The 20,004-nt window shown below is 56.3% G+C and overlaps 8 protein-coding genes across 8 annotated transcripts; 4 read left to right on the top strand and 4 right to left on the bottom strand.

Moving 5' to 3' along the window:
• Positions 1-771: 771 nt before the first annotated feature.
• B0H64DRAFT_401699 (uncharacterized protein) lies at positions 772-2,298 on the bottom strand. Its single transcript, XM_062804179.1, has 3 exons — positions 2,276-2,298; positions 1,426-2,212; positions 772-1,369 (listed from the first exon to the last, which is right to left on the bottom strand). The coding sequence occupies exons 2-3, from the start codon at positions 1,869-1,871 to the stop codon at positions 901-903; spliced, it is 915 nt and encodes a 304-aa protein (XP_062658351.1). The 5' UTR covers positions 1,872-2,212; positions 2,276-2,298; the 3' UTR covers positions 772-900.
• A 1,086-nt stretch (positions 2,299-3,384) lies between these two features.
• Positions 3,385-4,367, bottom strand: B0H64DRAFT_196279 (uncharacterized protein). Its single transcript, XM_062799174.1, has one exon. It carries the CDS (start codon positions 4,267-4,269, stop codon positions 3,640-3,642), a length of 630 nt encoding a protein of 209 aa, XP_062658350.1. The 5' UTR covers positions 4,270-4,367; the 3' UTR covers positions 3,385-3,639.
• Positions 4,368-4,464: 97 nt separating this feature from the next.
• B0H64DRAFT_326041 (uncharacterized protein) lies at positions 4,465-6,902 on the top strand (the record flags this gene model as incomplete). The annotated part of the gene is made up of 5 exons (XM_062800720.1): positions 4,465-4,761; positions 4,815-4,842; positions 4,907-5,658; positions 5,718-6,517; positions 6,626-6,902. 5 exons carry the CDS (start codon positions 4,465-4,467, stop codon positions 6,900-6,902), a joined length of 2,154 nt encoding a protein of 717 aa, XP_062658349.1.
• A 1,445-nt stretch (positions 6,903-8,347) lies between these two features.
• Positions 8,348-10,865, bottom strand: B0H64DRAFT_425463 (Mob1/phocein). The gene is made up of 2 exons (XM_062805686.1): positions 10,323-10,865; positions 8,348-10,257 (listed from the first exon to the last, which is right to left on the bottom strand). The coding sequence occupies exons 1-2, from the start codon at positions 10,536-10,538 to the stop codon at positions 8,560-8,562; spliced, it is 1,914 nt and encodes a 637-aa protein (XP_062658348.1). The 5' UTR covers positions 10,539-10,865; the 3' UTR covers positions 8,348-8,559.
• Positions 10,866-11,011: 146 nt separating this feature from the next.
• Positions 11,012-12,805, top strand: B0H64DRAFT_401693 (CobW/HypB/UreG, nucleotide-binding domain-containing protein). Its single transcript, XM_062804178.1, has 6 exons — positions 11,012-11,208; positions 11,305-11,388; positions 11,447-11,458; positions 11,511-11,607; positions 11,662-12,163; positions 12,218-12,805. Exons 1-6 carry the CDS (start codon positions 11,109-11,111, stop codon positions 12,566-12,568), a joined length of 1,146 nt encoding a protein of 381 aa, XP_062658347.1. The 5' UTR covers positions 11,012-11,108; the 3' UTR covers positions 12,569-12,805.
• On the top strand, positions 12,806-16,021 carry B0H64DRAFT_401690 (uncharacterized protein). Its single transcript, XM_062804177.1, has 6 exons — positions 12,806-13,053; positions 13,560-13,691; positions 13,773-13,932; positions 14,422-15,183; positions 15,236-15,581; positions 15,643-16,021. Exons 1-6 carry the CDS (start codon positions 13,038-13,040, stop codon positions 15,712-15,714), a joined length of 1,488 nt encoding a protein of 495 aa, XP_062658346.1. The 5' UTR covers positions 12,806-13,037; the 3' UTR covers positions 15,715-16,021.
• B0H64DRAFT_476222 (uncharacterized protein) lies at positions 16,022-17,651 on the top strand. Its single transcript, XM_062808139.1, has 2 exons — positions 16,022-16,813; positions 17,010-17,651. The coding sequence occupies exons 1-2, from the start codon at positions 16,490-16,492 to the stop codon at positions 17,340-17,342; spliced, it is 657 nt and encodes a 218-aa protein (XP_062658345.1). The 5' UTR covers positions 16,022-16,489; the 3' UTR covers positions 17,343-17,651.
• Positions 17,652-17,655: 4 nt separating this feature from the next.
• Positions 17,656-19,202, bottom strand: B0H64DRAFT_401680 (uncharacterized protein). Its single transcript, XM_062804176.1, has 3 exons — positions 18,999-19,202; positions 18,532-18,862; positions 17,656-18,337 (listed from the first exon to the last, which is right to left on the bottom strand). Exons 1-3 carry the CDS (start codon positions 19,071-19,073, stop codon positions 17,706-17,708), a joined length of 1,038 nt encoding a protein of 345 aa, XP_062658344.1. The 5' UTR covers positions 19,074-19,202; the 3' UTR covers positions 17,656-17,705.
• Positions 19,203-20,004: the final 802 nt, after the last annotated feature.

Below are 20,004 nucleotides of genomic sequence, written 5' to 3'. Positions count from 1 at the left end.
CGAGACAACGTTCGTCGAGAGACCGAGTTTGGTGAGACGGACCTCGAGAGATCCGTGTGCTGCGCATCGAAGGCTGAGCAGTGGGCCCTGCAGATTCATGCGATCCTTGTTTAAGATGCCGCTAGTGAAGCGGCCCCTGAGCCTGGGAACCGGGCCGGCGTGGCACAGCCGCTCCGCTGAACGCCGTTGGAGGAAGTCCGACCGTGAGCGTGGGTGCGTGGGTGCGTGGGTGGTGAGTGGCCCCCGCGGGAGCTTCCACCAACAGAAGATCGTCACTCCGGCTTGGTGTTGCATGAATTTGGCCCATTCCCAACAACCAATATTCATTTCGATCTCTGCATTCTAGAAGTCCCATGGGAATTCACTTTCGTCAAGTCATCCCCGAACAAATGGGCACTGCCTCGGCAGGGGTCAGTGAGACATGCCTGCTTAGCTGGGATGCAAGCAGCATTCTCCCCCGCGTGGGTCTCTCAAATGCGACGATGCTTTCTTATCATTGACGATTGCTTGTGTTGACGCACACACACACACACACACACGCACGCACACACAGCGCGAGTCAAGACGGAAGGAGCTGATTTCGTCTTTTGAATCGACAGGACGTGCACTCACCTTGAACACTGCCAGTGCACTTGAAGGAGATAACTCCCCCCAACTGCACGACGACCTGACTGGAAAGACCGGGGTCTTGGATAACGGATGCCAGTGCCGTGATTGGCAAGGGAAAACAGGTTAAACTGACTTGCACGTGCCAATAATCAATGATTGCCGTTCAAAGTATTGCGCTCATAACATTATCTGCCTGGCTTATAGGCAGGGTTTAGGGGAGCTCTTTCCGCCGATATGGGGCTCCTGCTGCAAAGATGGGAGATTTCCCCCAACGCCGCTTCCCTCCCAATCCTATTCAGTCACGTACCTACCAAGCTCTCGCATTCCTCCTGCCTGTTGATTTCTGCAATGGAACTTCTCTCGGAGTCCGTATTTGCATGCTCCCATGTCGATCCCCGAGAGTTTTACATACGCGCCAATACAATGGTGCAGCGCGGGAGAAAAAGAGAATTTACAGATCTGACTTGGCCGAGATGCAGTGGAGGATCCAGCGATGGCCCGTCTGACGATAACGCCACACCCACCGCAATCCCACTCCCACCGAGGCCAAATGAACGGAAGTACTTCGTACCAAGAACAACAGGAAAGAAAGATGGCTGGAAGCTGGAGACTCGAGGTCACTTCCCTTGCCAATCCCGGCTCACTGCCCCGGCTGACGTTCAAATGAATTTGGCAAGATGATGGGCAATCTGGGCAACTGGGACGTGGATGCAACATCGATCGCCTCGGCCCAGGACTTACGATGGAAGTAGTCACTGAAGTGAGTAAGTCCATTCATCGAATGCGATGTGTGGTATTTTTGACGATGCAGCTTAGGTTCTCAGCTGCGGGCTTGTGTGACACACCCCCGAATCTCCGCGCTGCCTTACTGGTTGATAGCGAGCAATGTCCTCGAGATCGGAGAACAAAATACTGTGAGGCCTGTCCGGCGCCGGCACGACGGTTGGAGCGGCGCCTCCTCCTTCGCTGCATCCTGACATCTTGCACAGTTCGGGATCGGATCGCTCCCACCATTGCCGCGGACCAGCTTCACTTCCCTGGACAAGGACACAGACCCCGGCAGGCCTGGGAGTGCAGGCCCGACGTTCGCGGGCCCTGCATCGGACTGGCTGCTTACGGATTGGCGCGCTTTCCAACTGCATGGGTGCGGTGTCAACCAGCGGCGCTCCAACTTGGCTGGAAGCTGGCGGCGCTTGTCCGCAAGACAACCGTGCGCAACGAAGATACGGCCCCTTCCGGAAAGGAGAGGACACAGATGACATCTTGGCTCCGCGGCGTCCGCTCTAGCATGGAAGCCATGTGTCTCCCGCGCATGTGGCCTGGCGCACCATCGGGGCCATGTCTCAGTCCGGCACAAGGTTCCACCAGAATGGCGCCGAGGTGGAGCACGACGCTGGCAGGGGATCCAGCTCTTGACCCCAGCACGCCCCCAGCACCCAGTAACCAGCACCCATGCCAGGTACCAACGGCCGTTGTGGAACGGTTCTCGCGCCGCGGCACATCAGATGAACCGTCAACCTCAGCCGCCGCGCGCCGATCAAACTCTTGAAGCAGTTCGAGTCCTATGTACCGTTGAACATGTCTCGAATGCTTCTTAGCCAGAGTATGTTCATGCAGCACGCGAAGCTACAGAGAATAGCTACTTACAACTCGAGTCGGGGCCCAGGCACGCGGGCTGGCTTTGTGGGTGCGTTGCATTGCTGCTCTCTTCTGCTCTGCCGTTCCCGCGCAGCGTCCTCGATGAGACTTGGGGTACATCTGGCAACCCCCTTGTCGGGCGAATTACGCTACCGAACTAGCCTTCCATTGCTTCCCACTTGCAGAAACTTCTGCCGCCTTGGACGGAACCCGTTCAGAGGTCCCAACTTTGGAGAAGCTCACTACACAAGCAGCAAGCTGGCAAGATTCGGACCATGTTCGTGTCCGGGCCCTATCCAGGACAGGATGCGGAAAATAAGCCGCGAGAGCCTCAAGCATGAGGACCGACTAGTCCAGCAGCTGCGGCCCTAACATAATTTTGTCGCCGTCCTTGAAACGTAATGACGACAGCTCACCACATCAAGCAGGGCGTAGAATACGCGCACACAAACTCGGCCTATCCATGCTAGGAAACGGTTTGCATACACCCGCTAGGTTCGCACTTTCATGGCTTTGACCCCGAAAAGCCTCCTACGTACCCTAGCTTCGCTGAAGTGCCTCCAAGACCTGAGTAATGAATCCGGGGGAAAACTCGATGCCCTGTGACAGTTAGACGCGCACCAAGTCACGGACTTGGACCAGGGGCCACCTCTGACTGGGCAACCCCCACCAGCACGCCTCTTGGGACGGCCCGGGGTCAAGCTGATCCTGGACGACACGCCCCGGCGTTAACAAGAGTTGGGCCTTTGCTGTCGACTGATCGACTAATAAGATCGAGCTGAATGATCTCTCACCCGCTTTCCTACTCGACTTTCCAACATTTCTGATCAACGATCTGCCTCCAATAGCGGACATCCGTCTCCTCTTCACGACAGGATCCATCTAGTTCGTACATACCACACTCCTTCTCCACGAGGGAGTTGGCCACGGTTACATTCATCAGTTACTGGCCGCAGTCCGGTCACCCCCCTCAGACCATCTTCGGTCTTTCCCGCGCCACACCCTGTGACCCATCGCCCTCACAACCTCCGGTTTCGTGCAGAGCACCCCTATCCCGGTAACCCACCAGCCGTTGTGGTTACCCGCCCGGTCACCAGACAAGAAAGATACTTGTTCGATTACTTGGTTCACAGTACCGTGCGCCAACTCCCTGTTCCTCGTTCCTCAGGGGACGGTAGTATCCCGCATCAGGGTTGATGACTCGTCTTGGCAGCCCGAGGACATCGCCCTCCGCTATTCGCCACCCTTACCCTCGTCCGAAGGACTCCTCACGCACCCAGAGCCACTCGACGCCTATCCGTATTGGTGCCGTTGGGCCGCCCACGGCTGTATCCGCGCCAGTATTGACGCTGTCTCTCTCCTTGAGGGGTGAGCTTCCAGGGTAGGGTAGGGTTATCTTGGCTGGAGCCATCGAGCCAACGATTGTTCAGTCACAGTGGTATCCCGCCTGCATACCCACGTTCGTACCAAGAATCGACCAGCTTCGCAGCAGATCACATCCTGGCGTCCCGCCCGCAAGCATCCTATTTCGACCCAGAAGCGCCGACTCTCTGGCACCCGGAAGATTGACGGAACCGCCAGCGATCCGCCCAGTCCCTCGTTCCACAGAAGGGCCCAGAGAAGCCCCAGTTCCGCGAAGAGGTTGCCACTTGTAGCTGGTTGGCCTTTTCCTACCAACGTTGTGCGGAGATCTCGTACGCTACAATCACCCTCCTCGGCCCCCCTGAGAAGACTTCTTGAACCTGCCGTCCGATCAACGCTGGGGTTCGAGCTGTCGCCTACCCCAGCCGGCTCCTTTTTCACAAGGCACTGGCCTCCACTATTGACCGGGGATACTTCTATAATGGCATTTAATTCAGCACTGAACGCAAGCATCTGACAAGGGTCCGTTTTTCTCAACGCTGCTTGGATTAGACTTGTTATTGTCTCCTTCGAACTCTCTCCGCCTCCCCCAGACCCGAGAGAGCCGCCGGCCTCGGAATTCTGGACCGAGGGCTGCGCAAATCTGAATCGCCTGCCCATAAGGGTCCGTCGGCCTTTCCGATCAGTCTAGGTTGACGTGCTTGGGCATCAGCGCACATATCTGGACCGCCTTCGTGTGACGACGGACGCGCCAGACCCTCGCCACCTCTCCTCCACGAGCCGCTCGATGCCGTGGACAGCCGGCACCGCCTGACACGACGAACACAAAAAGCGAGCGTCGTTAAAAGGACCGCGATGAGCGACTACTACCACCACTTCCTATCCTCCATGGTGGGGGTTGGAGGACAGCCCAACCCTAACCAGCTTGATGGCGTCGGACAGATGTCACAACCCCAGGTTGTCCCGATGGGCGTCTCTTCGGCGCCCAACCCTTATCAAAGCCTAGGCTATTTCACCGGTTTCCCCGAGCCCATCATGTTCAATGCGCCGAAAGCGCAGAGAAGCAGAAGGAAATCGGCGCCGGGCCTGGATCACATCAAGCATCGCCGTACAAGATCTGGCTGCTACACTTGCCGTAGCCGGCGTGTAAAGGTATCACCCCGCAACCCCCCCCGCCAGTAGGCGCTACTCTAACAACATCGTAGTGCGACGAAACACGCCCCGTTTGCGAAAGTACGTCCAGCTATTGCTGGCACCTTAAATACCCCCGGGACCATCGCTAACTGGGTTGCTGTAGGGTGTAGGAAGGGCAAGAGGGAATGTATCTACCCGGAACCACCGCCCCCAAAGGGATCCGGTGCCGCAGGATCCAAAGACTCGGCCGGGGCAAGTCGGCAAGCGAGCCCAAGTTCCTCCCGCGGCGATGACGATGATGAGGCCGAGCAAGATACGAAGCTGGACCCAATCATGGACGAAGACGAAGACGAACCGGAGAGCGCGACATCCCAAACATCAGCGCCGAATTTCCCGCTCCGGAGATCCAGTACCACATCCTCGTTCGGGCGCCAGCGTGTCATGGGAGGCCACCGTCAGGGATCCGAAACCCCGTCCTACGACGACCAGAAGAGCTCGTCCCCCGCCTTATCGTCCGGCGTCACCAGCGCCCACACGCCTGCTGGGCCGCATTTCCCTGATGGGTCAACCATCGCAACGCCCTCCCGTCCCGACTGGACGTTCCTCCCGCACGAACTTCAGTTCTATCTCAGCTATTTCTACGAGAACATTACACACTACCACTATTGCGTGGTGAACGATGCCGATGACTTTTTTCGGACCATCCTGCCGGGGTTGGCGATCCGCAACGAGGCGCTTCTCTACGCGGTAGTGGGCTTCTCCGCATATCACCACTCGATGAAGAACCCGAATGGGAAGATCAATGAGTTTCTCCAGTATTACAGCCGTAGCGTCACGTTGCTTCTGGACTGTCTGAAGAACGAAAAGCACACGGTAGGGACGCTATTGACGATCCTGCAACTTGCCACCATCGAGGTACGTAGCGCACAACTCCGGGATGTAACGGGCGTCTAGACATACTAATACCAGGAAAGGAATACCTGGGCGATTGGGTCAACCTCATGGGCCACCAGAAAGCAGCCTTCGAAGTCCTGACCAAGCTATTTACGCCCCAGACGGTGATGCAATCACCAGTAGGCCGTGTGGCTCTGATGTGGTACGCTCGCTTCGACGTCTTCATTGGCATCATGGGCAGTTTTGGGACCTCGTTGTCTCGAGACTGGTTCGCGGCATCGATGGGATACTACGAGTCAAGGGTAGCGGCAGAACCCCGAAACTTGGCTTGGACAATCGAGGCATTCTCGGCACGAGTGCGACTGATCTCGCAGGAAATGTCGGGGCTTTTCGCCAAGGGCGCAAAGCAGGAGTTTACGGAAGAGGAGTACACTGCCGAACATCGCAGGTTGTCTGCCTCGTGGGAGGAGTGGAAAAACTCCATCGACACTACCCTCAATGATCCGGCGTATCTGGTGAACGACTTCCCCGGCAACCAGACGCCCGACCCCGACGACATTGTCAACCCGTTCGAACCGGGGGTCCTGTTCCGGCCTCCGCTCTTCGCCACGACGTTGATGGCGTGCGAATATCACTCGATTTCACTCATGCACGCCAGCCAGAGCGCGGAAACGCTTACAGACGAGGACAAGGCGAAATTGATGGAGCACGCATACGCGATATGCAGGATCTGCGAAACGGTAGAGCTCTGGCCTCACAGCCCGCCGGGGAGCTTGGTGATCCTGCAATCGTGTCTTGCCCTTGCCGCACTTTATTTGCGACGGGATCCGAAGCACCACATGTGGATCAGGAGGAAGTTCGCGTTACTCGAGACCATGGGGTGAGTCTGTTTTCCAGCACCGCGTTGGACAGGATGCACAAGGGTTGGACGAGCTCGCATGCTTGAATGCAATCTCGCGCGGGGCAACTTGTGCTAACCAAATTATAGGTACATCTCCCCCATAACAATGCGCACACGCATGGCCGAGCTCTTCAATGACGAGAGCTGCATCCGATGGTGGCTCCCAAATGACGAGGGATTTAGCCCCTTGCTCCAAAATATCCGGGCCATTGCGGACGAGCGTAATGCCATGGCGGTGTCGACTCAGAGGGAGAATCTGCAACAGATTCGCCATGTGTTCTCAAGGATGCAGCTTGGACAAGAGCACGACGAGGGCGACGACAGCGCGCATGCAGGGGCAAAGAGGAAGCACCCGGACGCGTGAACAAGGGGCCCGGGCCCATTGAGCTTTGCGCACGTCTGTTTAGCAGCCGAGGATCCGCCAACGCGAACGAGTGCACGAGCAGCAGGATAGATTGCAGGAGGGTGAGGCTTCATGGGGCCCTCGACATCATTCTCGTTCCGAATTCCGACCATCCGAGCGGTTACAAGCCTCATCCCTGGGCTGGGTTCGGAGACCTGGACGGCGTGGGTGTGGAACTGGGACCTCGTGGTACGTGGGCCGTGGAACGTGGGATCCAATAATGGCTGGGAACGGTTGACGTTGGGGTTCCAGGCGGCTCATGATGCGGCTCCCTCTGCCGTGGGTGGCCCATGTGGTCGCATGTGGTTCCTTGGACAATTTCCTGGGACCCGATAATGCGGCCCTGCGACGTCAAAATCTCGATACTAATGCAGGGGCCGACGCTTGGATCGCCCCTTGAACCGTTTTCAAAGATCTGAAACACACTTTCGGCACTCGGGGATCTCACCACCCCACACGATCCCCCCCCAACCACCCGCTAGCAACTTCTGGCGCATCGCCCGGCCAAAACACCCTGGTTATGATCGGACGAACTGGTTTCCCACAAGGCGCCAATTCTCTCGGAAACCGGGCGCCGTCGTCCCAACTCGCCCACTTGGGGCGACACTACGGCGACACCCCCCGAGGACCGGGGAAATCGGCGAGCAAAGCCGCAAGGCCTGCATCTCCCTGCTTCCTCCGCTTCCTCCGCTTCGTATTCGCAACGCGGCTGTTTTCCGGGCTTGGCTAATCGACGATGGCGGCTCAGCTTCACTCCCGCGACGACGACCTCGACCTCGGTATCTCCCCCGCCTCCGGGCCTCATCGTCGTCTTTCACTCACCCGGCACAATAATCCTTCAATTTCGGGGTAGTTTCACTTTCTCTTCATGTATTTACCCGTTTGTTTGTTTGTCTTTTACACCCTTTTGGTCCCATCATCTTCTTCCTTGTCCAATATTTTAGCATCATAACATTTTTGTCTCTTGCGTTGGGGATGCTCGTATCATAGCACTTTCACCTACACCTAATCATTCCCCGTCTTCGTCGTTTTATTCTTTTTATTCACCGAGTTGGCACACACAAAAAGACGCATCGCTGTTAATATGCGGGCAATGCGAGCACCGTCATAGAAGCACAGAGGGATATACACAAAATGCATGCATAGGGGGGCGGGAAACGGCTATATTTGGGCGAAGCGTGATCGTCGGAGGGTATCGAGTGATGTGGGTGACACCGCATGGCGAAGAGATGCAAGAGCGGGAAGAAGCTGTTGGACAAACCATGGTGGGGATGGGGGGAGTCGTTGAACTTTGGGATATACCCAGTCGTGACGGTGTCAAAAGGGCGGGGGTTTGCATCTCACTGAAGAGGAGGAGGCACAAGCATTCGGCGTTCTTACAATGTATTAAGTACTGTACAAAGACAATTTAATGAACCGTTCATATAGCTGACTCCAAGTGTTCCGTCGCCTTCACCGCGCTCGCACTCGATCCGATAAGCGCGGTACTGAACTGACAACACCTGAGTATTGAGTATCGCTCCAAAAGTACTCATATTATTACACACACAGCGTGCAGAATAGAATAGAACCCTAGGGTATTAGCCGGGCGTCGGAATGCCTCAAAAAGAGAGAGAACCTAATCCTGATCACCCTTCTCTTCGACAGGCTTCTTGTCCTCGGTCGGCTCCACCCCAGCCGGCTTCTCCTCGGCGCCCCTCTCGCTTTCTTCCGCTGCGGTGTCCGCTTCTGTTCCTTCGCCATCCTTATCCTTCTCCGCCTCGGTCTTGGCATCGCCAGTCGGTGCTACCTGACCAGCTTCCCCCTCCTCCTCCTCCCCGGCCGTCGTGACCCCCTCTGTAGTGTCCTTCTCCTGAGCGGCACTACTCGCGGCAGTGGTAGCGGCCTGTGGCTCGGCGTCCGGCTCTGGCGCTTGCTCGTCTTTCTTTTCGTCGGTCAGTGGCAGGTATGAAGGTGCCTCCTCCGGTACCGACTTTTCGGCCGGCTCTATCACCGTCTCCGCATCCGACTCTTCCGCGTCGGGCTCGCCGCTCGCCTCCGCAGTGGACGCTGCCTCTTGGGGTTCTGGTTCGGGTTCTTTGCTCTCTGGCGCGGGCTCCTCGGTAGTAGCAGGAGCAGTGTTGGGCTCTTCTGTGGACTGAGCCTCCTCCTCTCCCCCGGGCTTGGGTTCGGGTTCGGGTTCGGGCTGGTGTTCCTGGGTTGGGGCTTCCGGCTCGGCGGCGAATTCGTGTTCTGGCCCCGGTGCTTCAGCGGCTTCTTGCATGGCGACCTCCGGTGCTGGCGCCGGGACCGGTTTCTGTTTTGGCTGGCTCTCATCTGATTCGGCCCCGGGCGGTGGGATTACGCTGGGCGGTCGGACCGGATGTTCCCCCGCGGCCATGGGCTTGTGCTCCACTATCACCGGGATGTTGGCCGATTCCCTTTCCTCCTCGGCCACGGACGGGGGCGCTGAGATGCGCATCCCGCGTAGCCTGTGGGATAGGTCGGATGAGTCGTCTTCGTCTGCCTCGGGCACCGTCGTGACGGCGCTTCCTGTCGAGGGACTGCTCTTAATGTGTCTTCTCGTGTTGTTCCTGTTCATGGAGTAATCCCCGTCCTCGGCATCGCGTTGAGCTGGAGGTTTCGCGATTGAGATAGGGCCGAGCAGTTGCTGTGGCTGCTGCTGCTGCTGGGGCCTCCTGTCGTTTCGGTCCCCGAGATCTCCCGCCCCTGTGTTGCTGTCCAAGCCTTCAGCTTCGGGCGGCAACTTGTAGTTCTCCGCCGGTAGCAGGTCGTAGACATCGCACACGGTTTTGAAGAAGACATAGAGACCACCCTGGCCCTCGACGGACCAGAACACGCCGCGGTGCTGAAACCAGGCGTGCGCGAAGATGCGGTGCAGGCGGCGGAACACGTTGACCAGGTTCTTAAGGGCCGTGTTCTTATCGTGAGCGTCGACGACGAAGCGACTCGGGAAGATCTTGGGGTTCGTCACGACATTGGTGGCCCAATCAAGGGTGTGGCAGCAATAATCGATGGCGCAGCAGCTCTTGGGGGCGTCGTGCACAGCGCATAGGAACTGCCACTCGCCAGCACGCATCTCGGGGCAAGTAGCAGCGCTGCAAGGCGGCGTATCGAACAGAAAGCCGACGATCAGGGTGTTGCACTGGGCGATCAGGAAGCGACAGAGTTCGTACAGCCATAGTGTCTTGTCGATGCCGGGCGGCGGGGTTGCCAACACTTTTGCGGTATCACGACTGATGGGGGTCGTATGGCTCGCCGTATGGTAGTAATGCAGGGCTGCCAGGTGTTCCTGAAGTTGGAAGGCCGAGTCGAGCTGTTCGCGTGCCCGCCGGTCAGCTCGGTCAACGAGTGAAACAGAAGGAACCTAGCCTAGTGTACCTCATGCAACGGAACGAGCGGAGGGCCAGCAGCCATCTCGGCCGACTTTGTGCCCGGGTGGATGCGCCGCTTGGCATTGGTATCAATGGCCGTCTGTTCGATTTGGGCAGTCTGCCGGGCTGCATTGGGGCCCATCAAGGGCGACTTCGGTGTTCGTTGAATCTCGGCGGGAGGCGGCGGGCTAGGCAGCCGAGGCGAACTCGGCGGCAGCGACATGGCGTCTCGGAATTCGAATGAAAACAACTTATGACACGTCCCAGCGAGGAATTAGAGTTGTGCTTCTTGTTGTTGAGTATCGACGCGCCCCGCTGTCGAGTATGGATGGCCTAACCCACGATACCCTTGGTTTGATAGGGGAGAGTTGATCCTTCCGAGCCGTTCGTCCCAATATATGCGCCTGTTTATTTTCGGAAAGACCCCTAATTTCTCGTCGGGAGGGTTATCGAGTAGAATTCGTGTGAAGTCGTAGTGCGGCGAGGAAAAGGAAGGCTGGTTGTTGGTCGGAATCTCTGGGCGCTTAACTCTCAGAACTTGTTGTTCAGGGCTCCCGCTGAAGCTGAGGCTGCAGCTACCCCTGCAATGCTGGGAGCGACCCCTTGTCGGTACTTTACGTAATACTGTAACGACACCGTACCGTGTATTGCCCCTCCATCGCAGCCTGGAATGGACCTCCTTACCTGCATGTAACTCCCAACATCTACATCACGGGAATATACAACCAATATTATTCAAATCCCATAATACCACAGTTCTCGACGCTCAGAGTGTGAAGTCTCGCAAACAAAAATGGACTTGGACGATGATGCACCGCCGGAGCTGGTTGTCACGGGCACCGAGCTGGAGCCCGAGGAGAAACCAGTGAAAGTACCCATCACCTTGATCACCGGTGTGTATATGTTGGTTTTCTTTTATCCTCGTCTTGTTGATCATTCCGTGTTCTGGCCTCGGGTTTGAAGTTCAAGACGTCTAATGAGAAACCTAGGATACCTTGGGGCGGGAAAGACAACACTTTTAAACTACATCCTGACTGCCGAACATGGGAAGAAGATCGCGGTGATCATGAATGGTAAGATTGCACATTGCTCATGCATATGTATATTGGTTTGCTAACCGGGGACATACAGAGTTTGGTGACTGTAAGCTATCTTTGAGCTAGCTAAGCATGCGTTTGGCTAACATGGCAAATAGCCCTGGATATTGAGAAGTCTCTGACCATCAACAAGGATGGTGAGTCGGTCGAAGAGTGGATGGACGTGGGCAATGGGTGCATATGCTGCTCTGTCAAGTGAGCTGAAGCCTTGGGTTACAAACCAACATGCGTGTGCTAACATGAGGGCAGAGATACTGGCGTGAACGCCATCGAGTCGCTGATGGAGAAGAAGGGCAAGTTTGATTACATCCTCCTCGAGACCACGGGCCTCGCAGATCCGGGAAACATTGCGCCCTTGTTCTGGATGGACGACGGACTCGGCAGCACCATCTACCTCGACGGCATCGTGACCCTCGTCGACGCCAAGAACATCCTGCGCAGCCTTGACGACCCCGCCGGCAAGGTCGAAGGCCACGAGGAAAGCGATGACGCCCACGGCCCGGTCATGACAACCGCCCACGTTCAAATTTCGCACGCGGATGTTATCGTCATTAACAAATCGGACCTGGCCAGCGAAGAGGAGCTGCAAGCTGTGAAGGACAGGATTGGGTCCATCAACGGGCTCGCCAAGATCTTCGTCACTAGCCAAAGTGTGGTGCCCAAACTCGAAGGGTTTCTCCTAGATCTGCATGCGTATGACAGGGTCGAGCAGCTTGACCGTGCAGAACTCGGTCACAGTCACCTCGATAAGGTAGGAGCTCGATTCAGTGTGGCTTGGTTGCTAAATCATCGCTGACTTTGCTAGACCATCTCGACGATATCGGTCCCACTGCCTAGGTTAACCAAGAAGCAGCAATCGGGGCTGGATGCCTGGCTACGATCGGTTCTGTGGGAGAATGTTCTCCCGGGTCAAAAGTCAATAGACGGCCCGGCATACGATATCCATCGTTTAAAAGGTCGTTTCTTTGGCTATGAGGGGAACGAAAGGATCATCCAAGGAGTACGAGAAATCTTTGATATCTTCGACAGCCCATCGCAGCAGCAAGATACGAATGGGCCAGAAGCAGGCAAGATGGTGCTGATCGGGCGCCATCTGGAGAGCTTCAATTTTCGAAAAAGTTTAGAGGATGCTCTCGCAAGCGCTGAGCCTTTATAAGACGAGTGGGGAGTGGCTTGAAATACGAATAGACACCGAGTTGTTGAGACGCAACGGTCGATTTGATCTGTGTTTATGTCAGGATATGTGGGCAATGTGCTGTGCTGTACAAGTAAGGCGACGATTGACTTGACGACGAAACGCAGGACAAGTTAGCATGATAAACAAGCGCCACAAATCCAACTCGGGATGAGATTGATGGAATGTTTGTTGACCATGTCCCATGGAAGTCCGAATGCCCTTGGTGTGATGGTAATGAGCACGGGCCTCGCGCTAGCGGCAAGTGGCAACAGGCTTTGGTTCAGTGTTTGCGGCGGCCCACACTGCAGCTGCTCCATCTTGGCCGGAAGGGTCCCACTACCATTCACGTCCAACACCGAAACGAGACAACTGAAGCCATTCGCTTCATACAGCACACCACCAACACACGGCCCGACGAACGAGTAAATAGCGCACGAGCGCAGCCTCAATGATGAACCGACCAGGTATGGTGCCGACGCCCGGTCCTCCTTGCGACCCCAGATCCCGAATCTCTCGTGTCCAGTGCCCCGCTGTTTGCCCTGTCCCGGCCTCGACTTTGACTTTCCACCCCGGTCTCCCCCGCTGCCTCATATGTGCGCGCTCGAGTCTGCCTTGACCCAAATGATGGTCAGGGGGGGTGTTGGTGGCCTGGCGGTGGGGGTGCAGAATTAGGGCCACAGCGCGCCTCCTAGAACCTCAAACTGCGTTGCCGTCTCGAGCATACTTCAGGGTTACGGAGTGGTCCCCCCTAGGCGATACAACGGATCAGGGGCTCGGGCACTGGTATCCGCTCGGTATTCACCTATCGAGCTGGAGTTTATCCCGCGGTGCGGTCGGTCGGTGTGGGCTATCCAAGTTGCCTCCGACTAGCCTCGGGGGCGCCCCTCACTCTCACCCACCCGCCGCTCGCATCCCGTCAAGAACGCCGATTACATGAAGTACATGTGCTAACGCGCCTTCGGGATACCAGGGGCAGTACCACAAACGCTCCGCGGCATGCCCGGGGGCTTTGGGGGCCAGCAGCAGCAGCAGCAACAACAGCAGCAGCAACAACAAGCAGGTCGCGCGGTCTCGAACAGCAGGTTACCGAACGGGAAGATAGGTGAGGCGGCCCGAGTTGCAGTCGCACTCTCGACGTCCAAGACGACCAGGGCTTCCATTGAAGGTTAACACGGGCTGATAGGGCCGGGAGGAAACGCGGCAGGATGGGGGTTCGGCGCCATGCCCATTGGGGGGGGTGGAAGCGCGCCTACGGCGGCGACGGCAAGACAAATGGGTGGGAATATCAGTTTCGCGCAGAGCTTGGCGGGATCGCAGCAGCCGGCAACACCATTGGACCCATCGTAAGTGGTTTTTCCCGTTTCTATGCTGCTTCTGTCGCATGTCGAGCTCTGGAACTCGCATCGCATCCTTCCCCTCCGTCGATTCCTGAGCTTCACCCATCTCGACTATCACAATTCGCCTCTCAACCCCAGTGGTCTCCTTCTTTCTCTACATCTATCCTTTTTAAAGGGTTGCCGATTGCGCAAAGAAGGCGGCGAATTTCTTCGCTTCCACTAGCGTCGATTGAGGCATCTGCATGCAGCTACTCGTCATAGTCGACGATCGAAATGGCGGAGCCTCAACATCACAGGCCCAAGCTCTCTATCAAGTCGAAGGAGACGAGCCCCGCCGGAGAGCCCCAGAGACCGGTTGAAGGGTTTCCCTACGCATCAATCGTGAAGGGGTACTACAGATTTTGTTCCTTGCTTTAGTCGCTTCATCAAACCCTGCTCCATCTTGCGGCGCTTACCTGGTAGGCAAAAACAATGCTGACCGGCGGCTCGATGCAGGGAATTTCCATCCTTATCCAATACATCCCAACTGAACTCGTCGAGTCAATCAAACATGTGGTCGGCGCAAGGACCTCGGAGCCTGAGCGGTGGGGTTCACCGCGGCGGCGGAACTCCAGTCTCGTCGCAACAGAGCCAGCAGGACGACTTGTTTGCCTCGCGTTTACCGTCTGCCCAAGCTGCATTTAGGTTTGGCAACCAAGGGAGCGCTGCCCAACCAGCGCAAGGGCAACAAGGCGTGGCCGAGGAGTTCCCGCCGTTAAACCGAGCTCCGAATGGTGAGATTGGCGGGCAAGAGCGAGGAGGGAACTTGATGTCGACCCTGGGGTTTGGCGCCCAGGGCTCGGCTGGAACTACCATGCATGCGAATCGGACAGGGAACGGCTTGTTGAGCGCGCTGTCCGCCACTTCAAGGACTGGGGATACCCGCTCACCGACGGCGATAGCACGACCTCAGGATCCTCGGAGCCCAGTCGAGGATGAGCCGCATCCGAAGCCAGCAGGGTATCGTGAGGGCTCGGTGGACTCGATGGGTGGGAGAAACCCGCTCGGCGCAATCGGCAATGACCCCCCGGCTGGTAAAGGCAAGGAGGAAGAGAAGACACCTGCCACCCAGGCGCAAGATCCGTTAGAGGGCATGGCGTCCATCGATAAATGGGGTCTAAAGGGTCTCCGGACACTGCTGAACAACTTCCCCGATTACAACGCGCTGGCGTGTGGCATTGACCCGGTAGCGCTGGGTGTAGATATGCGCTCCACAGAGTAAGCGGTTAGCACACATTAAACTCGGATCTAGCTGCTAATTTCTCTCCAGAACCTTGTCCACAAAGGTCTACTCGCTATTTGACGACGTTGCGCCCCGACCGCCAGTGCCGAAATTCCGGCTCCCTGACTGCTACCAGGTCAAGAACGTCCAGCCGATCGAGGCCAAGATCTCGAGCTTCAACGAAGAGACCTTGATGTGGATGTTTTACAGCTGTACGCAGGACATCCAGCAGCAGATGGCCGCCATGGAGCTCAACAACCGCAACTGGAGGTGGCACAAGAAAATGCAGATGTGGTTAACCAAGGACGACGTCATGGTGCCCCAATCACTGAGCCCATCCCACGAACGCGGCTACTATGTCGTCTGGGACGCGGTCCACTGGCGCAAGGAGAGGGTACGTGAGAGCAGAGCCATCGGAGTCATCCAGTGAAACCTAGTACTGACCTCTTTCGCAGCGGGAACTCGTGTTGCATTACGCGGACCTCGATACCACGCCCGCTGCTCAGTTGCAAAACATACCAGCTTGAGCCCATATGTGCTCTTGAGACAACAAGGGGTACGGATTTATGTGCGTATATGTAACTAGGCGGCGAGTCTTCTCCCTAGGTACGGAGGGGGGCTATGGCGGAGGAATTGGCGCAATATGATTTGAGAGCCTTCTCAGGGGCGGCTTTCAGGGGCAGCTGTGGCTTTGGTGTGTTGTGGCAAGTGACAGGTGGCGTAATTATTAGGGCGAGTTGTGTAACGTGGCTCGTGGCACGCGACTGGCCCACTTGCTGCGTAACGGCCAAATGCTTGGCGGCGATCTGCATTCGATTGATTGACCTCAACCGAAGCCCGAACGACGCCATCAACGACACATTTGTCATTGTTCCAACTCCGAACCATCACGGCGAACGCCGGAATCCTTGAGCCTTCTTCTGCGCGCGTGCAGCTACCTTGCGTCTTTTAGAATCCATTTATTCTTGAACGCCGAACTCCTATTTCCCCCGCGCGCGCCCCCAACTTGTCACAAACCCAATACAAAGTGATTTAGCCTCCAACTCGTCCTTATCCGTGCGAAATAGCGAACCCATTGACGTCTCTTCCATCACACGCTGCATCAACACGACCAGATACCCGAGTACCAAGAACCTACCAACGCGCACCGGCGCCCCCCATCCCACACTCCCGAACCTCGACCCCAAACCCCCCCCTCAACGACCAACCAACCCAACCGCGGCCCCGAAAGAGAGAAGGAGAAAGAGAGAGAGACACACACACACAACGCAAAAGAAAAAAAAAAAACCCAAAGAAAACACCATGGCAGACGCCGACGACCAACAAATCAACCTACCCTCCCTCGTCGCCATCCTAGTGGTGTCAGGCCTGATAATACGCTACCTGTTCTTCTCGCCGCCGGCGTCGTCCTCGGGCGGCGGCGTCGGGTCGGGGTTGGGCAGGCGCGGCACCGGCACCGGCGCCGGCGATCCGGCCGCCCTCCTGCGCGCGCGCGAGGCCGCCGTCGAGCGCATCCAGCAGATGTTCCCGCAGGTCGAGCGCCGCGCCGCGCTGTGGGATCTGCAGCGTACGGGGGGGAGTGTGGCGGCGACGACGGAGAGGATTTTGGCGGGGAGGTTGGAGACGGTGAGTTTCTTTTTTTGCTTTTTTTTTGAGGGTTTTCTTTAGGGGGAGGGGGGGGGGTGGGGTTGGAGGTTGTGCCCCTGTTTTCTCGAGTATGCGTTGGATTGAGGGTGTGTGGAGGTTTGGGGTCGGAGTTGAAGTCTCCGTGGGCTGCTAGGTGGTGATGACGGATGACGAGCTAATAAAGTGTTACGGACAGCCACCCATCACATTCCAGCCCCCGCCCCCGCCGGGTAACGGTAGTGGCAATAACAATGCCGCTGCACAGGCCAAGCCTGCCCCTGGGCCGGTCCATCCGGATCTAATCACGCGGTACAATCTGAAGAACAAGCTTGGGGAGCCCGCCAGCGAGTCGGAGGGCACCAGTAGCGGAGCTGAGACGGGTGGAAAGGGTGCTAATGGAAAGGCGTGGAGCACCGATCGCGACGAGAGGCAAACTCTGTTGCAGAAGAGGAGGGATCAGATGATTCTTGAGGCGAGGAGGAAGATGGAGGCCAAAATCGCTGCGGAGAAGGCGGCGAAACGCAGTTGAAGGCAAACGGGAAGGGCTGGGTTCCAGGTTGTTGCATCCGGATGGGGGTGTTGTGGGAGTGAGCAGACGAGGCACATAAGGAAACGTGACGGGTTGTCCATATCAGCTGCTCATCAGTCTGTCACGCAGCGCGTTGTACAGAACAGGACAATAATTATTACTCACGGTCTGGTCCAAGAGCAGAGCCAGGGAATGGTGAGGGTGCTATCTCTGCTAACTCGATTCTTCTGAGCCTCAAGCTGGTAAAACACGAGCATGGTAGCTTGCTGGAATCGCATATTCCAATCTTGATACAGCTTCCCGCACGCATGTATGGGTTTAAACTTTATTATTATGATTTTATCTAATACCATGCCACACACCCTAGTGCGAGGAATCCGCGACGGCTTGCACGGGCAATCTACCTTGCAATGCCAGAGGTACGAGAGCGCCTGCCTCCCCAAGTTCCTGTACAGTAGGAATATTCCCTGCCGTACCTCCCTCCCTAGCGACAGGCGGCTGCCAAACCTCGATAAACGCCCCCAAAACCCCGATGACGACGTACTTCATCATCGCCAACAAAACCTGGCACGGCCAAAACTCACTCCACCAGCGCAGCGTCTGAACAACAGCGCATGCCAGGCCAACACCCTCCAGCAGCAGCCACTGACCATAGGCGTACCGCCGCTCTGCCGCGATCACCTTGACGCCCACAAACTCCAACCACACGGCGAGGGTGCACAGCCAGTACAGCAAGCCGACGACGAGGCTGTGCACCACGTTCTGCTGCCCACGGGGCCTTCTCCACCACCAAGAGGGTGCCGAGTCGGGGCGGAGTACCGAATCCGGCAACCCGCGGCGCAGGGTGGTTGCCTCGGCCGCGCTGAGGTCCCGCGGCAGGCCCTCGAGGACGTGCTGGGCGCCGGTGATGTACGCCGACCGCTCGAAGTGGGCTTCCTGTGAGGCGGTCTGGCGGCTGGCGAATTCGCGGCTGGAGGTGAGCATCAGGTCGATGCCTGGGGAGTGGGTTCAATTAGCTGATCGGTCTTTTTTTTTCATGTTTGTTTTCGTCTTTTCTTTTTCATTCTCTTTCATTTCTTTTATCTCTTCCTTTTCATTTTTCTCCATATTTTTATTCAACCTTCTTTTCATTTTCATTTTTCATTTTCTCTTGTTTCCAAGACTCGTGCCTGTGTAGGAATGTACTCACCTCGAGTGCCAAACCGCCAGTCAACGTTCGAGCTCACGGTGGGCGAGTCCGAGATGGCCGCCCCATAGGCGATCATCGAGATGAACCCTTTTGCCTGGGCCAGCCCAAGGTCAAGAGTGCGTTGGTTGGGTACACCAGGCGCCTCGTCGTCTAGCACAGGGCTGTCCGTCGGTTCTACCCGTATGGAAGCTGGCTCCTTGAGCATTATCTTCGAAGCGACTGTACTGGCCGCTTGCCGGATTCCGTTTAGGACGAAAGCCACGCTGCCGCACACCGTTCTTTCGCAAAGTTTAGACTGACTTCCAGTGCATGTGGCCCACGTATTTTCCATCTTGTCGAGCGGTGTCATAAGTATAGGTTTGGTTAATATGGCGATCTCTTGCCGGTGTAGAATGTGCTCTGGGTGTTGGGGAAAGCTGGGATTATGGGAACGAGGGAAATGGGAGAGACGTGCCGCTTTAACATACCTGGTTACCATGCGGTGGCGATGATTTCCAGGTCTCACATGCTCGTCCGTTCTTGTTGGTGCTTTTGAGCCTCATGTTCGAGGGCTAGAACGCACCTGCAGCGGGAAGCTGTCATCATTGAAGCCGTCATTGTTCCGCAGCCGTTTGCCCCTCTTAACCCCTGACGCTATGAATTGGTGTGTGTCATGGTTTTTTCAAACAAAGATCAACACGAGTTAAAAGAGCGCTAGCATATTTGTAAATACGCCTCAGTACCTATACTATCTACCTAGCTAGGGACGTAGCCAAGGGACTTAATCTGCATGAAGTTTGCCCATACACACAGATGTTTAGGTAGGTAGACCTTAGGTAGCGTAAAATACGTCGTAAAAGCACAGACACACTTTCTGAGCAAGGAAAACCAGACTTTACCGAAGTGTATTCCATACATGTCGACCAAATTTTGATGATAGGAATGGAACACAAGTTATCTATTGAGGAGCCCAAGGAAACTACTATATTCACTCATTAATTATCGCACTCTAATTCCTCGCCTTTGTCGTAAAGATGCTCTGTTGCTTACTGTGACACCCAGTTGTTTTTGTTTTATAGTTAGCTTCAAGTTCTTTTACTCGATTTATTTCATTCGTCTTGTTGCTTGATTTCTTTTCGGCTATGCCTTTTTTTGCTCGACTTTTTGTACATACAAATGACGCTACCAAGAGAACTGGCTCGCCGCCCGTCAGACTGTTAGTGCCATGTTCCTTTTTCTTCCAAGCAGAACCGCGAGAATCCGGAAGGCAGCGAGTCAATTAATTTAATTAGTAAGGTCTTCCTCTTGCTTGGTGATTTCTTGCTTTCCGTTCAAGTTCGGCCTTTCCCGGGCAGAGGGCGAGACCAGACCTACCATGGTGCAAGTTGAAACGGCGGAGTAGTGGGTCCCAACCCACGCTAAAAAATATTGTCCTCGTCCGGGCGCGTTGTGGTGTGATAAGATAAGGGATTGGCCGCCGACCCTGTACAACTG

The sequence above is a fragment of the Chaetomium fimeti genome (genome assembly GCF_033439085.1).
Source record: "Chaetomium fimeti strain CBS 168.71 chromosome Unknown B0H64scaffold_5, whole genome shotgun sequence".
In the NCBI taxonomy this organism is placed as follows: domain Eukaryota; kingdom Fungi; phylum Ascomycota; class Sordariomycetes; order Sordariales; family Chaetomiaceae; genus Chaetomium; species Chaetomium fimeti.
The sequence above is the reverse complement of the archived record's forward strand: the minus strand, read 5'-3'. Positions and strand labels throughout refer to the sequence as shown.

What these genes read in the sequence shown, in the direction of transcription:
- B0H64DRAFT_401699 (XM_062804179.1), bottom strand. Translation starts at nt 1,871, where the DNA reads ATGTCATCTGTGTCCTCTCCTTTCCGGAAGGGGCCGTATCTTCGTTGC. An exon ending in ACAAGCCCGCAGCTGAGAAC is followed by an intron (nt 1,370 to 1,425) that starts CTAAGCTGCATC and finishes GGACTTACTCAC; the next exon opens with TTCAGTGACTACTTCCATCG.
- B0H64DRAFT_196279 (XM_062799174.1), bottom strand. Translation starts at nt 4,269, where the DNA reads ATGGGCAGGCGATTCAGATTTGCGCAGCCCTCGGTCCAGAATTCCGAG.
- B0H64DRAFT_425463 (XM_062805686.1), bottom strand. Translation starts at nt 10,538, where the DNA reads ATGTCGCTGCCGCCGAGTTCGCCTCGGCTGCCTAGCCCGCCGCCTCCC. An exon ending in CGCTCGTTCCGTTGCATGAG is followed by an intron (nt 10,258 to 10,322) that starts GTACACTAGGCT and finishes GCACGCGAACAG; the next exon opens with CTCGACTCGGCCTTCCAACT.
- B0H64DRAFT_401693 (XM_062804178.1), top strand. Translation starts at nt 11,109, where the DNA reads ATGGACTTGGACGATGATGCACCGCCGGAGCTGGTTGTCACGGGCACC. An exon ending in TGCATATGCTGCTCTGTCAA is followed by an intron (nt 11,608 to 11,661) that starts GTGAGCTGAAGC and finishes ACATGAGGGCAG; the next exon opens with AGATACTGGCGTGAACGCCA. An exon ending in GTCACAGTCACCTCGATAAG is followed by an intron (nt 12,164 to 12,217) that starts GTAGGAGCTCGA and finishes TGACTTTGCTAG; the next exon opens with ACCATCTCGACGATATCGGT.
- B0H64DRAFT_401690 (XM_062804177.1), top strand. An exon ending in GCAACACCATTGGACCCATC is followed by an intron (nt 13,933 to 14,421) that starts GTAAGTGGTTTT and finishes GGCTCGATGCAG; the next exon opens with GGAATTTCCATCCTTATCCA. An exon ending in GTAGATATGCGCTCCACAGA is followed by an intron (nt 15,184 to 15,235) that starts GTAAGCGGTTAG and finishes ATTTCTCTCCAG; the next exon opens with AACCTTGTCCACAAAGGTCT.
- B0H64DRAFT_476222 (XM_062808139.1), top strand. Translation starts at nt 16,490, where the DNA reads ATGGCAGACGCCGACGACCAACAAATCAACCTACCCTCCCTCGTCGCC. An exon ending in TGGCGGGGAGGTTGGAGACG is followed by an intron (nt 16,814 to 17,009) that starts GTGAGTTTCTTT and finishes TGTTACGGACAG; the next exon opens with CCACCCATCACATTCCAGCC.
- B0H64DRAFT_401680 (XM_062804176.1), bottom strand. Translation starts at nt 19,073, where the DNA reads ATGAGGCTCAAAAGCACCAACAAGAACGGACGAGCATGTGAGACCTGG. An exon ending in CGCCACCGCATGGTAACCAG is followed by an intron (nt 18,863 to 18,998) that starts GTATGTTAAAGC and finishes CCGCTCGACAAG; the next exon opens with ATGGAAAATACGTGGGCCAC. An exon ending in CTGGCGGTTTGGCACTCGAG is followed by an intron (nt 18,338 to 18,531) that starts GTGAGTACATTC and finishes CCCACTCCCCAG; the next exon opens with GCATCGACCTGATGCTCACC.